This window comes from Tachyglossus aculeatus, chromosome 5 (assembly GCF_015852505.1).
Source record: "Tachyglossus aculeatus isolate mTacAcu1 chromosome 5, mTacAcu1.pri, whole genome shotgun sequence".
NCBI lineage: Eukaryota > Metazoa > Chordata > Mammalia > Monotremata > Tachyglossidae > Tachyglossus > Tachyglossus aculeatus.
In genome coordinates this window covers 39,179,573-39,198,371 of record NC_052070.1, presented here as the reverse complement: position 1 = coordinate 39,198,371, position 18,799 = coordinate 39,179,573, and the positions used below count along the sequence as shown (strand labels likewise).

General features: G+C 49.1%; 1 protein-coding gene across 1 annotated transcript in view; it reads right to left on the bottom strand.

Annotated features, from left to right (window-relative positions):
* The window catches only part of LOC119928145 (ATP-dependent RNA helicase DDX19B), a 56,510-nt gene extending 38,751 nt beyond the window's left edge, over positions 1-17,759 (bottom strand). Inside the window, exons 1-3 of the mRNA XM_038746127.1 lie at positions 17,687-17,759; positions 2,501-2,549; positions 532-585 (exon numbers count right to left, since the gene is read on the bottom strand). Coding sequence (XP_038602055.1) covers positions 532-585; positions 2,501-2,549; positions 17,687-17,743 — 160 coding nt within the window. The 5' untranslated portion in view covers positions 17,744-17,759. The remainder of the gene's footprint in view (positions 1-531; positions 586-2,500; positions 2,550-17,686) is intronic.
* Between the last annotated feature and the right edge of the window lie 1,040 nt (positions 17,760-18,799).

Below are 18,799 nucleotides of genomic sequence, written 5' to 3'. Positions count from 1 at the left end.
AGGAGAAAGACGAAAGGGGAAGTCAAAGAAACCCTGGCTGGGTGAGCCTATGGCATTTACTGCTGCCTTAAAAGCACCATCTGGGATAAAGTGGCAAACAGCAGCTCCTTGAGAGAGGCCAGAGTCTCCCTCTTCCCCCACCACCTCTCTTTTATCACCCCAGGGCCATCCAGACTGACTCGATTCTGTTCCTTCCAATTCTTCCTTTGACCCAGGCCACAAATCCAAGCCACTACCGGCAGTAACCACAATGAAGAGTCGCAAAACGCAGAAACCTTTTTAAGCCCCACATGAGCATATCGCCTGTCTTTTTTTAGCCAGGAAATCCATGAATTAGGCGGTGACCATGTTTTTACCTGAAATACGCAGCCCAAACCACAACTCCTGATAGGTGCTGAAATTTGTGGCATCGCTGATGTCATCGATTGAACTCGATTTACTCTAAGATGTCAACCACGAATTTCTTTAGAGAAATTACTAAAACACTAAAACACTAAAGTGTTTTAAGTTAAAGAACGAGGCTGTAGTTACCTTTCTCCTCATCTTCAGTCTTTTCCGCATTGTTATCGGTTTTGACAACGGCACCTGAAGCAGATGGACTGGACATTACTCGAGGGTTCATATCGACACCCGCCCCCACATACTGGCTGAAACCATTCCGGTGCTAGACTTATTTTAGTAGCCCAAACGCATCAGATCTCGGCTTCCTCATGGCAAACTCGTTTGGGACTACTCCTATTGCACATTATACAATTAGCACTCCCAGGACAATCAGTGGTATTTACTGAGGGCAGAGCATTCATTCATTCATATTTATTGAGCGCTTACTGTTTGCAAAGCACTGTTCTAAGCACTGAGGGAAGAGTACAACATAACAGTAAACAGACACATCCCCTGTCCATCGCGAGCTCACTGGGTGCTTGGGAGAGTACAATATAACAAAGTTGCAGGACACATTCCCTCCCCACAAGGATGGAACGAATTACAATGCCAGAAGGCCTGGGAAATTTCGCCAAGAGCCACCCCCATCCCCGCCAGTCAGTCGTATTTACTGAGCACGTACTGTGTGAGGGCACTGTATGTGTTAAGTGCTTGGGAGAGTGCAATATACAATGGACACATTCCTGCCCACAACGAGCTCACAGTCTAAGGGGGGAGACAGACATTAATAGAAATAAGTAACATATATTTACACATTTGCTGTGGGGCTGGGAGGGAGGATGAATGAAGAAGTAAGGAAGAGCAGCGTGGAAGGGAGTGGGAAAGGAGGAGGAAGGCTTAATTCGGGAAGGGAATGGGAGAAGAGCTTAGTCTGGGAAGGCTTCTTGGAGGAGATATGCCTTCAATAAGGCCCTGAAGTGGGGGAGAGCAATTACCCGTCTGATAACTTGGACCACTCCTATTGCACATTACCCAATTAAAACTCCCAAGACAATCGATGGTATTCACGGAGCGCTTACTGGGTGCAGAGCGTTCACTCGATCAGAGTTGTCATTCTAGAGGGTTTGCATTTGTAGGCATGAGAATCCTTAAGACTACACCTGCAAGGTGTTTACAATTTCGAAGGGGACGAGGGTCTGAAACAATTGGCGGGTCAGATTAAGCCCCCTGAGGGATTCCCCTCCAGCTGGGGGAGTGGTGGCAGTTATGGTGACAGGCTGCCATGCAGGCATTTGGGCGATTCCCACTGGCCACAGCCCTGGACTGTCCAGTGCTGCCCAGCTATGGGGTTTGTGGAGAGGTGCAAAGTGGGGTGGGGAGGACATGCAGCACGCCAAAGTAGTCCTGAGAGGGTTGGGAGTCGTGGTATTTGCAAAAAAAAAAATTCACCATATTTACTGAGCGTCTGCTGTGGGCAGAGCATTGTACTATGCACACGGAAGAGGTCACTACAAGTTAGTAGACCCATTCCCTGCCCACGGTGAGCTTCAATCGAGGCAGTACAAACTCCTGCTAAGCTTCACCTTTCACCCTAACAATAATAATAATAATGATGGCATTTATGAAGCGCTTACTATGTGCAAAGCACTGTTCTAAGCGCTGGGGAGGTTACAAGGTAATAAGGTTGTCCCACGGGGGGCTCACAGTCTTAATCCCCATTTTACAGATGAGGGAACTGAGGCATAGAGAAGTGAAGTGACTTGCCCAAGGTCAGCTGACAACTGGCGGAGCCGGGATTGGAACCCATGACCTCTGACTCCAAAGCCTGTGCTCTTTCCACTGAGCCATGCTGCCTAGCAAGCTAACGGAACTGGGTAAAGGGCCTGTTGGGTAAAATCGAGAGGGCATCATCTCATACAGTAGTTGAGGGCCAGGCGACTTCCAAACTAGATCAAGGCTGGACCAAATGGCTGAGGTTACCGTTCTCCAAACCTGCTTCTGATATTTACCGAGCATCGTATCAAGTCGGAGCTGCATAAAGCCAGAGGACGTGTGAAAAATAAACAAACCAAAAAAGTCAGTATATCTCCACACTTGCTTATAGTCACTAGAAACTCACCATTGGCCTCTGGCTTAGGTTTTTCTTCCTTGAGATGCAAGTTGCTCAACTGTAAGGGAGGAAACAAAGAATAAAAATGTTAGACACAGTTCCTAGTCGAACAGAATCTACCTTTAACCAAGAGTCTCCTCAGTGAATCTGTACCCAGGAACACATCAACCTCAAAGATCACCTGGATGTAGAGGTTCTGGGTCTTTTGTTTAAATGCTTGTAGAAATGAGTTTCAAATCTTTGGTGAAGGCTGAAGGAGCCTGCGGCCCAACTCGGTTGGAGAGGGAGATGGAGAAAGGAAAGGTGTAGAGAGGATGGAAGAAAATACAAAGCTTTAAGGACAAATTTTCTCCTATTTACACATTCATATTCCCTCCCTGCTTCAATAAGAGGAATATGCTTTGTTCCTAAGGTCGGGCACTTCCCTTTCCCAAAAGGCGGCAGTTTCTCCAGTGGTTGCGGCCCAAAAAGGCAGCTTCTGCGGCACGCTGCGGGGAAGAATGGCCCACTAGAGCAGTCCTTTTGTGTGGTAACACCAATCACCTCTACTTCATCCCAATTTTCCCAGACCTCTGGGGTATCTCTGACATCACGGACCACTCGCCCGGCCCTGAGAAACACCTTTGGTTTTATGGCTCCAGTTCCCTTTTGGGCCCATCCTCCGTCTCCTTTGCCGGCTCTTCCCCTGCCTCCCATCCACTAACTGTGGCTCTACTCTGAAGGCTGTTCTGGGCCCCTTTTCTTACTCATCGGTTCCCATAGTTTCAAAGACCACCTCTTCGCAGTTGACTCCCAAACCTTGGCATTATCTTTGGCCCGGTGCCAAATCCCATCAGCCTTTCCTTCACAACAGTTCCAGGATCTGCCCCTTCCTCTCCTCGGGGCCGGGTGCTTGCCAAATCTTGCCTTGACTAGTGCATCAGCCTCCTTCCTGGTCTCCCTGCTTCTAGCCTCTCCTCTCTCCAACATATAATTCGGCGCCCTGGCTTAGTGGATAAAGCGCACGCCTGGGGGTCAGAGAAGGACCTGACTCCGCCACCCATCTGCTGTGTGACCTTGGGCAAGTTGCTTCACTTAATAATAATAATAATAATAATAATGATGACATTTATTAAGCACTTATTCATTCATTCAATCGTATTTATTGAGCGCTTACTGTGTGCAGAGCACTGGACTAAGCGCTTGGGAAGTACAAGTTGGCAACATATAGAGACGGTCCCTACCCAACAATGGGCTCACAGTCTAGAAGGGGGAGACAGAAAACAAAACAAAACATATTAACAAAATAAAATAAATAGAATAAATATGTACAGGTAAAAGAAATAGAGTAATAAATACGTACAAACATATATACATATATACAGGTGCTGCGGGGAAGGGAAGGAGGTAAGGTGGGGGGGATAGAGAGGGGGAGAGGAAGGAGGGGGCTCAGTCTGGGAGGGCCTCCTGGAGGAGGTGAGCTCTCAGTAGGGCCTTGAAGGGAGGAGCTTACTAAGTGCAAAGCACTGCTCTAAGCACTGGATCTCTGGGCCTCAGTTGCTTCATCTGTAAAATGGGCATTAAGAGTGTGAGCCCCATGTGGGACGGGGACTGTGTCCAACTTGACTGACTTGTATCTACAAAGCACTTAGAAGAGTAATTGGCACGCACGCACATAACACACACGTAATTGTTAAGTGATTATATTCACACGCTTCCCTGCCCAGACCATTTTTCTCAAATGTTCTCACTCCCCTAAGAACCTCCAAGATTGTCCACTCCAGGCCCAGCAGAAACTCTTGAGCATTGTCTTTTAGGATCCCATCTGCTCTCTCCCTCCTACTTATCTACCCTCCTTCCACTTGGCGCTCTTCATTTTTAAAAAAAATGGTATTCGTTTACTTAGTACATGTCAGGCACTGTACTAAACACTAGGATAGGTACAAGCTCACCTGGTCGGAGCCAGTCCTTGTCCAATCTGGGGATCCAGACTCTGAACCCGATTTTACAGGTAACAGGCGCAGAGAAGTGGAGTGATTTGCCCAAGGTCACAGAGCAGACAGCAGCCGAGACGGGATTAGAACCCGGGTCCTCGGACTCCCAGATGTGTGCCCTTTCCACTGGGCACACTGCTCCTCAAGCTAATCTTTGAAGCAGCGGTGGCTCGGTGGCAAGAGCCCGGGCTTCGGGGTCAGAGGTCACGGGTTCAAATCCCAGCTCTCCCAATTGTCAGCTGTGTGACTTTGGGCAAGTCACTTCACTTCTCTGGGCCTCAGTTACCTCATCTGTAAAATGGGGATGAAGACTGTGAGCCCCCCGTGGGACAACCTGATCACCTTGTAACCTCCCCAGTGCTTAGAACAGTGTTTCGCACATAGTAAGCACTTAATAAATGCCATTATTATTATTAATCTACTCGCTGTGCCGCTGTTCCCCTGCTAACCATTTATTCACACCCAACCTGCACCTCAAATCCCTCCCACTTGAAATGTGACAGACCTCTGCTCTCCCCTCTTTCAAAGCACCACAGAACTTAGGTCCCCCCAAGGAGGCCTTTTCCAATTACTTTCTCCTCTCCCCTTTTTATGCTCCCAGCAACTACAGAGCCTACTGGATACAGCCCAGGCTGGGAGTCAGAAGGCTCTGGGTTCTAATCCCGGCCCTGCCACTTGTCAGCTGTGTGATCTTGGGCAAGTCACAACACTTCTCTGTACCTCCGTCACCTCATCTGTAAAATGGGGATTAAGACCGTGAGCCCCACGTTGGACAGTGACTGAATCCAATCCGATTAGTCTGTATCCACCCCAGTGCTTAGAACAGTGCCTGGCACACAGTAAGTGCTTAACACACACCATTAAGCCCCCTGCCATACACACACACACACACACACACACACACACACACAACCAAAAAAATCCAAAACAAAACCGCACCACCCAAAGACTCACAATCTCCTTCGCACTTTAGTACCTAGCCTACATATTCTACTACTTAGGCACTAATTGGTGGTCAGATCCCCTTTTCTTTCTGCCACCTATTGTATTTATTTCAATGTCTGTCTCCCCTGGCGGTAGGCTCCTCGAGGGCTGGGGTCATGCCGACTAATAATAATGCTGGTATTTGTTAAGCGCTTCCTATGTGCAAAGCACTGTTCTAAGCGCTGGGGTATATACAAGGTAATCAGGTTGTCCCACGAGGGGCTCGGTCTTCATCCCCATTTTCCAGATGAGGGAACTGAGGCCCAGAGAAGTGAAGTGACTTGCCCCAAGTCACACAGCTGACAAGTGGCGGAGCCGGGATTTGAACCCATGGCCTCTGCCTCCAAAGCCCGGGCTCTTTCCACTGAGCCACGCTGCTTCCCTGACTAATCCTACTGTACTCTCCCAGGTGCTTAAACAGGTGCCTGGCACACAGTCAGTGCTCAATAAATATGACTGTGTTCAGAGCATTCATTCATCCAGTCAATCAATCATATTTATTGAGCACTTACTGTGTGCAGAGCACTGTACTAAGCGCTTGGGAAGTACAAGTTGGCACGAAGCAGACAGAGCTGGAGAATGCCAAAGGCCCATTTGGCGTGGGAAGAGCCTCAGTAGAAAACGACTTGATGGCCCGTTTCCACTCGTTTGGTGGGCCAATATTCGAGCTCCGATTCCCATACCTTTTAACTACGACGCTGCCCCGCTGATCTTCCAGGCAGGGAAGAGCCTCAGCAGAGACACCCGGGGATCTACAGCAATCCACACCCTGCAAGGTAAACGCCACAACCCATCTGGCAAGCCGGCACCGTACGCCAAAGGCACAGCTCCTCCTCAGTTGGTAGAATTTACTGAGTGCCTACTACAGGGGTGGCCAGCAGGCACCCACCTGACTGTGGAGGGTGGCCTGCCTGCCATTTTTTTCCCCCCACCAAAAAAATATTTTTACCTAATTAGTCCGCACACACGTGAACTCACTACTGGGTCAGTAGGGCCTAAACCATAATTGACTGGACTGGACACACCCACAGTTCTCACGGACTAGACCGAATCTGGTCGACGACTAGCAACAGGCTTGTAACCGTCTGGCTTCTACCCAGCGCTTAGAACATAGTAAGCTCTTAATAAATGCCATTATTATTATTATTATTATTAATCAATCAGTGGTATTTATTGAGTGCTTACTATGTGCAGAGCCCCGGACTTGCCAATCAAATTGATTAAACTCTTCTGAATAGCTAAAACGCTAGGCTTCCCGGTTACCAATTTTAAAAAAAACTGTGTGCAGCCCATACTCATTTTTCTAGATATGTGGCTTGCTACATCCCTGGCTTACCGCGTGCTGAACACGTACTGGGCACAGAGTGCCGGGCTTACAGTTTCCACTGTTGAGATCAGTCAGGTTCTTAAAACATCAACACAAGAAACAGTCAAGAACTTACCCGGGTTGGTTGTGGAGAGCCCAAGTATCCCCGGTGCTCATTCTTACCGCTGTAGAGAGAGGACTTCATCTCCCAAGAGGGTGAATTCCCTGCCGTTCAACTTTCTGTCCCTGACGCCTTCAATTTCTCGGTCCTACACAACGTAGTCTTTCGGGCCCAGTGCAGGAGTTAGAAATCCCCTGGGCCAATTCTCTCCCCTCAGGATTTGGGGCTACATTGGCTACTTCCCCAAAGACATACACTGCAGCGTTTGGGTGTTTTACTGTACTTGTTAAGCACTCATTATGGTCAAACACTGTTCTAAGCGTGAGGTAGGTACAAGTCAATTAGGTGGGACACCGTCTCTGTCCCACAAGGGGCTCACGGTCTAAAGGAGGAAGAAATATCCCCACTTTACGGCTGAGGAAACTGAGGCACAGTGCTCCTCAGAGGTGGCTGGTTGAAAGAGAAATCCCAAGGCATAGTCGCCTCATAATTCTCTCCCCGCGAATCAATGGTATTTGAGCACTTACTGTGTTCAGAGCATTCATTCATCCAGTCATACTTATTGAGCACTTACTACTCATTCAATTGTATTTGAACGCTTACTGTGTGCAGAGCACTGAACTAAGCGCTTGGGAAAATACAATACAGCAATAAACAGTCACATTCCCTGCCCACAACGGGCTTACATTCTAGCGTGAGGGAGACAGACACCAATACATGTCTGCCAATGTCAATACATGTCAATGTCATGTCAATACAATACATGGGAGATGAAGTCCTCTATCTACAGACATCAGAGGAGCAGCGTGGCTCAGTGGAAAGAGCCCGGGCTTTGGAGTTAGAGGTCATGGGTTTGAATCCCGACTCCCCCACATGTCTGCTGTGTGACCTTGGGCAAGTCACTTAACTTCTCTGAGCCTCAGTTACCTCATCTGTAAAATGGGGATTAAGACTGTGAGCCCCATGTGGGACAACTTGATCACCTTGTAAACGCCCCCCCAGTGCTTAGACCAGTGCTCTGCACATAGTAAGCACTTAACAAATGCCATTAAAAAAATACGAATATATAAAATTAGATATGTGCAGTGTACTAAGCACTGTACTAAGTGCTTGGAAAAGTATGACACAGGGTTAGTAGACACGATCCCTGCCCTCAAAGAACTTACATTCTTGTGGAGGAGACCATAGTTTCAGACATGAAAAATAACATCCACAAAGGTTCCTCTCCGGGAAAACAAGGCAACTCTAAGTTACTAGAATTTGAGTCAGTTTTCACCCCAGCACCCAGGTTTAGGGTGTCACTTGAGAGAACTTAGATGCACGGCAAGGAGCAATGCTGTCGGGTCAGGTCAACCCGGCTCTCGTGAAGTGAGGGGGAATTTCCCATACCACTGCATTCCATGCAAAGCCCACTAGGAAAAATCCAATTAGGGTCTGGAGCTAGAAAGGAGGAGCTGGAAGCACTACAGAAGTGAAGAAGCCAACAGGACTATCCTTACCCTAAAAGGAAGGACGACTCCATTTAAAAGTGACTAAAATGGGAGTTTAGTTAGCGCAGAATTCACCAAGTTTGATTTATACAACCAACTAAAATAAGTACACATCAAAAAGAAAATTCCTATTCAACTGTAGCCAGGTTTAATAGAAATAATCATTGAGGTATTCATTAAGTGCTTGCTATGCGCCTAGCCCTGTTCTAAAGATACAAATTAATCAGATCAGACAGACCCTGTCCCACATGGAGCTCACGGTCATTCATTCAATTGTATTTATTGAGCGCTTACTGTGTGCAGAGCACTGTACTAAGTGCTTGGGAAGTACAAGTCCACAACAGATAGAGATGGTCCCTACCTAACAACGGGCTGACAGTCCATAGAAAGGGGAGACAGACAATGAAACAAAACAAGTAGACAGGTGTCAAAAGTCAGAATAAACAGAATTATAGCTATATGCACATCATTAATAAAACAGAGTAGTAAATACGTGAAAGTAAAATTAAGTAATAAATACTTTAATAAGTAATACTGAGGCTATTTCTGAATCCTGCCTTCAGCAGTAGCTTTATTGTGGAACAATCAGTTCAGTCAATGCTAGCCAGTTGCTTACACTGGGCAGAACACTGTGCTAAGAGCTTGAAAGGATACATTACATGATGAGAAGCAGCGTGGCTCAGTGGAAAGAGCACAGGCTTTGGAGTCAGAGGTCATGGGTTCAAATCCCAACTCTGTCAATTGTCAGCTGTGTGACTTTGGGCAAGCCACTTGACTTCTCTGGGCCTCAGTTGCCTCATCTGTAAAATGGGGATTAAGACTGTGAGCCCCCCCCCCCGTGGGACAACCTGATCACCTTGTAACCTCCCCAGTGCTTAGAACAGTGCTTTGCACATAGTAAGTGCTAAATAAATGCCATTATCATTTGGGAGACATCATCCCTGCCGTCAAGGAGCTAACATGGGGGAGGCAGACAGTAATAAATATTTCAAGGAGGAGACAACGGAGTGTAAGTGAATATACATAAATCCTGTGGGATGGGGTGGGGGAGAAGACTGTAAACTCACTGTGGGCAGGGAACGTGTCTATTGTTGCACAGTACTTTCCCAAGCGCTTAGTTGAGTGTTCTGCGCACAGTAAGCACTCAATAAATACGCTTGAATGAAAAAATGAGTTCCTAAGTGCTTAGGTGGGGGTGAGACTAAATGCATGGGTGACGAGTCGGGGGGAATGAAACCTTTTTCTGGGAAAGCTTGCTAAAGTAATGATTTCAGTAGAGCTTTGAAGATAGGGGAGAGTGCTGGTCTGTCTGGTATATATGGGGAGGAATTTCCAAGCAGGAGGGAGGGTATGATGGCAAGTGAGGTGAGAGTGAGAAGCTGCGTGGTCTACTGGATAGAGCACCGCCTGGGGCAAGTCGCTTCACTTCTCTGGGCCTCCGCTTCCTCACCTGTAAAATGGGACTAATACTGTGAGCCTCACGTGGGATAGGGACTGTGTCCAACCTGACATGTTGTATCTACCCTAACCCGTAACACAATGCCTGGCACGTGGTTAGCACTTAATTACCATTAAAAAAAAGTGAGAATGTCAGTAGTAGAGGAGCAAAGCGAGTGGGCCCGGCGTAGCGGAAATGGGGCGAAGGTGTGCAAAGGGGGAGAGAGACCCGACTGGGTGCCTTGAATCTGACGGTGAGGAGCTTCTGCTTGATGTGGAGACGGATAGGCAGCCATCGGGGTACTCTAGTGGGGAGAGGCGTATAAAACGACTTTTTAGAAAGATGATCCGGGCAGCAGAGTGAAGTACGGAGCCCCTCTAGCCTGTTGGCCTGGGGCTCAAGTCTCCGAAGAAAGGTAGAGGGCACAAATATCAACACTGAGGCCATTCTCATCTTAACCATTTATCCAGGGAGCAAAATCGTTAAGCCTGCCCCTTCTAGTCTCCCTTCACCTCCCCCTTTCCCAATCAGCACATCCTCCCTCCATCACCCGCGTTACTCCCTGACCTCACTCTTCCCTACGCTCTTAGTCGAACTGAGGCCTTCTTGAAACAAACAAAAATCCCCAAAAGGAACAAAACCCCCCTCGCCAGTGTAATGGGGAGCCCTGAGAAATGAAGGGAGACAAAGAACACTGAAAGAAAAGACTAACAAATAGCCTCTCAAAATGCAGGCGCTAAGTCAGTTTAACCATTCTGAAGCACTGATATACAGGCTTAAGATAAATGCACCAAGGAGCAAGCAGTGCTCTCAAGCCATCGTTGGTGTGTCTAATGATGAGACACTGGTCTTCCTTTTAATAATAATAATAATGGTATTTGTTAAGTGCTTACTATGTTTCCACCACTGTTCTAAGAACTGGGGGAGATACAAGGTAATTAGGTTGTCCCACATGGGGCTCACAGTCTTACAGACGAGGTAACTGAGGCACGGAGAAGTTAAATGACTTGCCCAAAGCCAGACAGCTGATAAATAGTGGAGGAGGGATTAGAACCCACGACCTCTGACTCCCAAGCCCGGCACTTTTCACAAAGCCACACTGCTTCGGGTGACGGGATAGGAATCACCTACATTCCATCCTTCAGGGGTCTGTCTTCAAGCTATCGCACCAACTCACTGCTGGGCTCGACTCCTTCCCCAAGCCTGTGCTCCCTTTAACTTTTCCATGACGGTTGACACCGCATCCTTCTTGCCTCCAGCCCGGAACCATGGCATTGTCTTTGCCCTAGGTCTCTTTCAGCATCCACGCTCAGATTGTCAGCAAATCCCGTCAGTTCTTCCACCACATTTCCAAAATCCACTCCTTCTTCCACAACCAAATGGCCAACGGGCTGGTCTATCCTGGCTCCCCCAGCCTCTAGACTGGAAGCTGCTCTTTCCATCTCGGCATTCCAGGCCACGTAAGCACTCATTCCCGCCCCCCACCCCAGACAGCCCTTAAAGTACCTCTCTTTATATGCAATTACTTCTTCCCATCTAATTTCAGTGTCTTTCTCCCACCATAGACCGAAAACTCCTTGAGGGCAGGGATCTCGTTGACTGATTCCATTCATTAAACTCTCACACCTAAAAATGCACTCGGCACAAGAAGGCATTCAGTTAACATTCATTCATTCATTCAATCGTATTTATTGAGCACTTACTGTGAGCAGAGCACTGTACTAAGCACTTGGGAAGTACAAGTTGGCAACATATAGAAACGGACCCTACCCAACAGTGGGCTCCAGCCTCAACCTCTTTTCTGTTCAGTCTCATATTTTCTCTGGCCTCAAGGCCATCTCCACATGGAAGTCCCGCCTGATACCCGAACATCGAAAACTGGGCTTTTCATTGTCCCTCTTAAACCCAGTCCTCCCATTTTCCCCATCTCAGCAGACACCACCACTATCTTTCCTGTGCTTAAAGATCAAAACTTTGCTGCCATCTTTGACGTCACCCAATCTTTTAGCCGGTACATTTCTAGACTGTGAGCCCGCTGTTGGGTAGGGACCATCTCTATATGTTGCCGATTTGTACTTCCCAAGCGCTTAGTATACTCTACGCACGGTAAGTGGCTCAATAAATACGACTGAATGAATGAATTCAGTTACTAAGTCCCACAGGGTCTTCCACCACAAAACTCTTATGCTCTGCCCCATCCTCTCATACTACTAAGGTTTTTGTTAAGCGCTTACTATGTACCAAGCACTATTCTAAGCAATAATGTAGATACAAGATAATCAGGTCCCACATAGGGCTCAGAGTCAAAGCAGGAGGGAGAACAGGTATTGAATCCCCATTTTACGGAGGAGGGAACTGGGGCACAAAAGTGAAGTGACTTGCCCTAGGTTACACCGCAGGTACGTGGTGGAGCTGGGATTAGAACCCAGGCCCTCCGAATCCCAGGCCCACGGTCTTTCCACTAGGCTACACTGCTTCTCTTCTCAGACACTACCACTTTGTCTCTCTGGTCCAACCTCTTCCCTCTTTGGGGTAAACGATGTGCAGTACGGCTCATCTTCCTAAAATGGTATTCTATTTGCCAATCTTTCCTTCAAAACAAAACAAAAAACCCCCCACACTTTCCACGGCTACCATTTTCCCCCACATCAAGCGAAAATTCTGGCCATTCACTTCAAGGCTCCAAACCAGTTCTCTTCATTCTTACTCATAACAACTGTGGTATTTGTTAATTGCTGACTATAACCAGGCACTGTACTGAGCGCTGGGATGGATACAATAATACAAGTAATTATCAAGCTCTGTTTGGGCAGGGAGTGGTGGGGTGGGGAGGAAGGATAAGCTGAGAGGGGCATCACTGACCTCTTGGGAGACATGCTGGCTCCTTGAGAACCCCTCCCTGCCCCCAAAGCACAAGGTTACCCCTGGGATGGAGGGGAGATGGTTAAGTGCCGGGCATCTTCTTCAGTTCATCACCAATGCCCGATTTCTTGTGGTGTGAGAACCTTGAGAGTTTCCTGCAGCTCGAATGGGGCACACTGAAGCATCGAGAAGCAGTGTGGCCTAGTGGAAAGAGCACGGGCTTGGGAGTCAGAGGTCATGGGTTCTAATCCCAGCTCCATCACTTAGTTGTGCGACTTTGGGCAAGTCGCTTAATAATAATAATGGCATTTATTAAGCGCTTACTACGGGCAAAGCACCATTCTAAGCGCTGGGGAGGTTACAAGGAGATCAGGTTGTCCCACGGGAGGGCTCAGTCTTAATCCCCATTTTACAGATGAGGGAATTGAGGCACAGAGAAGTTAAGTGACTTGCCCAAAGTCACACAGCTGACAATTGGCAGAGCCAGGATTCAAACCCATGACCCCTGACTCCAAAGCCCGTGCTCTTTCCACTGAGCCACGCTGCTTCTCTGTGCTTCGGTTACCTCATCTATAAAATGCCACTAGGCTACACTGCTTCTCTTCTCAGACACTACCACTTTGTCTCTCTGGTCCAACCTCTTCCCTCTTTGGTCTAAACGATGTGCAGTACGGCTCATCTTCCTAAAATGGTATTCTATTTGCCAATCTTTCCTTCAAAACAAAACAAAAAACCCCCCACACTTTCCACGGCTACCATTTTCCCCCACATCAAGCGAAAATTCTGGCCATTCACTTCAAGGCTCCAAACCAGTTCTCTTCATTCTTACTCATAACAACTGTGGTATTTGTTAATTGCTGACTATAACCAGGCACTGTACTGAGCGCTGGGATGGATACAATAATACAAGTAATTATCAAGCTCTGTTTGGGCAGGGAGTGGTGGGGTGGGGAGGAAGGATAAGCTGAGAGGGGCATCACTGACCTCTTGGGAGACATGCTGGCTCCTTGAGAACCCCTCCCTGCCCCCAAAGCACAAGGTTACCCCTGGGATGGAGGGGAGATGGTTAAGTGTCGGGCATCTTCTTCAGTTCATCACCAATGCCCGATTTCTTGTGGTGTGAGAACCTTGAGAGTTTCCTGCAGCTCGAATGGGGCACACTGAAGCATCGAGAAGCAGTGTGGCCTAGTGGAAAGAGCACGGGCTTGGGAGTCAGAGGTCATGGGTTCTAATCCCAGCTCCATCACTTAGTTGTGCGACTTTGGGCAAGTCGCTTAATAATAATAATGGCATTTATTAAGCGCTTACTACGGGCAAAGCACCATTCTAAGCGCTGGGGAGGTTACAAGGAGATCAGGTTGTCCCACGGGAGGGCTCAGTCTTAATCCCCATTTTACAGATGAGGGAATTGAGGCACAGAGAAGTTAAGTGACTTGCCCAAAGTCACACAGCTGACAATTGGCAGAGCCAGGATTCAAACCCATGACCCCTGACTCCAAAGCCCGTGCTCTTTCCACTGAGCCACGCTGCTTCTCTGTGCTTCGGTTACCTCATCTATAAAATGGGGATTAAGACTGTGAGCCCCAGATGGGACAACCTGATTACCTTCTATCTCCCCCAGGACTTAGAATAGTGCTTGGCACATAGTAAGCTCTTAACAAATACTATCATTATTATTATTATTATTATTATTATTATTACAAGCAAATCAGGTTGGACACTTGTCCCGGTCCCACATGGGGCTCAGTCTCAATCCCCATTTTACAGAAGATGTAACTGGGGTACAGAGAAGTAAAATCAATCAATCAATCATATTTATTGAGTGCTTACTGTGTGCAGAGCACTGTACCAAGCGCTTGGGAAGTACAAGTTGGCAACATATAGAGGCAGTCCCTACCCAACAGTGGGCTCACAGTCTAAAATGACTTGCCCAAGGTCACAAGGTAGACTAGTGGCAGAGTCGGGATTAGAATCCATGACTTTCAGACACCCGGGCCCGTGCTCTATCCACTACGCCATGATCCTCATCATCCCACTTCATCCAGAAATTCCTAGTCCACTCCATGCAAACCTCACAGTTTTTCAATCTCCCTCATCCACTGTCATCAGCTCTTTGCTCTCCCCATCTGTAATGACCTCCCGAAATTCCACCTTCCCGACGTATTTTCTTCCCCCAACTCCAACCTCATAACTTAAGTATTCATAGCTACCTGTAGCATTCATTACAGATCAATTTATGTTCCCCCCAAATTTAAGAACTGAGCTACTCATCTGTCTGTTCGCTTTCCTCCTATCCATAAATACTTAGGTCTGTTTCCCCATTAGACTGGAAGGTCTTTGCAGGCAGGGCCTGGGTCTTTTACCTAATAATAACTGCGGTATTTGTTACTATGTGCCAAGCACTGTATTAAGTGCTGGGGTAGACACAAGTTGATCGGGTCGGACACAGTCCCGGTTCCACGTGGGGGACACAGTCCAAGGGGGAGGGAAAAATACGTATATCGTCCTCATTTTACAGATGAGGAAACTGAGGCATGGGGAAATAAGGTCACAGAGTAGGCAAGTGGCAGAGGCTGGATTAGAACCCAGGTGCTCTGAAAAATCAATGATACGGAGTGCTTACTGTATGCAAAATACTGTACTAAGCACTTAGAAGAGTACAGTACAACAGAGTTGGTAGACACACTCCCTATCCACAAGGAGATTGCAGCCTGGTGGGTGGGGAAGAAACAGACATTAAAATAAATTACAGATATATACAGAAGTGCTGAGAAGCTGAAAGTGGGGTGAATATCCCGTGCTTAAAGGGTTTAAATAATAATAATGATGACATTTGTTAAGCACTCACTATGTGCAAAACACTGTTCTAAGCGCTGGGGTAGATACAAGGTGATCAGGTTGTCCCACGTGGGGCTCTCAGACTTCATCCTCATTTTACAGATAAGGTAACTGAGGCACAGAGAAGTTAAGTGACTTGCCCAAGATCACACAGCTGACACTTAGTGGAGCCGGGATTTGAACCCATGACCTCTGACTCCCAAGCCCGGGCTCTTTCCATCGAGCCACGCTGCTTCTCACATAGGTGACGCAAAAGGGAAAGGTGGGGGGGAAATAGAAGTTGCAAGGCCTAATGGATAGAGCCTGGGCCTGCATGTCAGAAGGACCTGGGTTCTAATTCCAGCTCTGCCTCTTGTCTGCTGTGTGACCTTGGACAAGTCACTTCACTTCTCTGTGCCTTGACTTCTTCATTTATAAAATGGGGATTAAGACTGTGGGCCCCAGAGGGGACGTGGGCTGTGTCCACCATGATAAGCTTGTATCTACCCCAGCTTTAATTCTATTTCTTCTGACGACTTGACACCTGTCCACGTTTTGTTTTGTTGTCCGTCTCTCCCTTCTAGACTGTGAGCCCGCTGCTGGGTAAGGACTGTCTCTATACGTTGCCAACTTGTACTTCCCAAGCGCTTAGTACAGTGCTCTGCACACAGTAAGTGCTCAATAAATACGACTGAATGAATGAAAGAGGAGAGACAGAGAGGGGACAGAGAGGCAGAGGAGAGACAGGGAGGGGACAGAGAGGCAGAGGAGGGACAGAGAGAAGTCAGAGATGGGGCAGAGGAGGGACAGAGAGAGGACAGAGAGAGGGCAGAGAGGGGGCAGAGGAGGGACAGAGAGGGGACAGAGAGGCAGAGGAGGGACAGAGAGAGGTCAGAGGGGGACAGAGGAGGGACAGAGAGAGGACAGAGAGGGGACAGAGGCAGAGGAGGGACAGAGAGAGGTCACAGAGGGGACAGAGGAGGGACAGAGAGTGGACAGAGAGAGGGCAGGGAGGGAACAGAGAGGCAGAGGAAGGACAGAGAGGGGACAGAGAGGCAGAGGAGGGACAGAGAGGGGACAAAGAGGCAGAGGAGGGACGGAGAGAGGACAGGGAGGGGACAGAGAGGCAGAGGAGGGACGGAGAGAGGACAGGGAGGGGACAGAGAGGCAGAGGAGGGACGGAGAGAGGACAGGGAGGGGACAGAGAGGCAGAGGCGGAACGGAGAGTGGTCAGAGAGGCAGAGGAGGGACAGAGAGGGGACAGAGAGGCAGAGGCGGGACAGAAGGTGGACAGAGAGGCAGAGGAGGGACAGAGAGAGGTCAGAGAGGGGACAGAGGAGGGACAGAGAGAGGTCAGAGAGGCAGAGGAGGGACAAAGAGTGGCCAGAGAGGCAGAGGAGGGACAAAGAGTGGCCAGAGAGGCGGACAGAGATGACAAGGAGGGGGCAGAGGAGGAACAGAGAGTGGACAGAGAGGAAGAGGAGGAACAGAGAGGGGGCAGAGAGGCAGAAGAGGGGCAGAGAGAGGTCAGAGAGGCAGAGGAGGGACAGAAGGAGGACAGGAAGGGGAAAGAGAGGCAGAAGAGGGACAGAAGGTGGACAGAGAGGCAGAGGAGGGACAGAGAGAGGACAGGGAGGGGACAGGGGACAGAGGAGGGACAAAGAGTGGACGGCAGAGGAGGGACAGGGAGAGGACAGGGAGGGGACAGAGAGGCAGAAGAGGGACAGAGAGAGGGCAGAGAGGGACAGAGGAGGGACAAAGAGTGGACAGAGAGGGACAGAGGAGGGACAAAGAGTGGACAGAGAGGCAGAGGAGGGACAGAGAGAGGAGGACAAGGAGGGGACAGAGGAGCAGAGGAGGGACGGAGAAGGGACAGAGAGAGGACAGGGAGAGGGCAGAGGAGGGTCAGAGAGAGATCAGAGAGGCAGAGGGGGGACAGAGAGGGGACAGAGAGGACAGGGAGGGGGCAGAGGAGGATCAGAGAGAGATCAGAGAGGCAGAGGAGGGACAGAGAGAGGGCAGAAAGGCAGAGGAGGGGCAGGGAGGGGGCAGGGAGGGGACAGAGAGAGGTCAGAGAGGCAGAGGAGGGACAGGGAGGACAAAGAGGCAAAGGAGGGGCAGAGAGGGGGCAGAGGGGGGGCCGGTCCGGTCCCGGCCGGCCCTGGTCCCCCGGGCCCATCCCATCCCATCGCCCCCCGGCCTACCGACTGTGCGGCGGCTTCTTGCTCGTCCACGGCTAAGGCCCAGGAGTCGGTGGCCATGCTGGCGGGGGTGGGCCCGGGGGGGGGGTCCGGGGCTGGGTCCGGGGGTGGGCGGCAGGCCTTCGGGGAGCGGGCCCGGGAGGCTCATCCGCAATGGCGCCACGCGGGGACCCACGGCGCAGGCGCGGACCGGCGGGCCGGCGGGCGGACCGGAGGGCGGGCAGGAGGGCTGGGCGGGAGGGCGGACGGACGACGGGCGGGCCCCGCTTCCTCCCCTCACCACCGGAAACGCGGCCTCCTCCCCGGACCCTCACGGCCAGGGCACACTCAGTCATTCATTCAATCGCGTTTATTGAGCGCTTACTGTGGGCACAGCACTGGACTAAGCGCTTGATGATGATGATGGCATTTCATTCATTCATTCAATCGTCTTTATTGAGCGCTTACTGTGTACAGAGCACTGGACTAAGCGCTTGGGAAGGACAAGTTGGCAACATCTAGAGACGGTCCCTACCCAACAGCGGGCTCACAGTCTGGAAGGGGGAGACGGACAACAAAACAAAACATATTAACAAAATCAAATAGAATAAATGTGTACAAATAAAATAAATAAATAGAGTAATGAATATTCATTCATTCAGTCGTATTTATTGAGCGCTTACTGTGTGCAGAGCACTGGACTAAGCGCTTGGGAAGGACAAGTTGGCAACATATAAAGAAGGTCCCTACCCAACAGCGGGCTCGCAGTCTAGAAGGGGGAGACGGACAACAAAACAAAACATATTAACAGAATCAAATAGAATAAATATGTACAAATAAAATAAATAAATGAGTAATAAATATTCATTCATTCAATCGTATTTATTGAGCGCTTACTGTGTGCACAGCACTGGACTAAGCACCTGATGATGATGATGGCATTTTGTTAAGTACTTACTCTGTGCAAAGCACTGTTCTAAGAGCTGGGGAGGTTACAAGGTGATCAGTTGTCCCACAGGGGGCTCACAGTCATTCATTCATTCAATCGTATTTATTGAGCACTTACTGTGTGCAGAGCACTGGACTAAGCGCTTGGGAAGGACAAGTTGGCAACATCTAGAGCCGGTCCCTACCCAA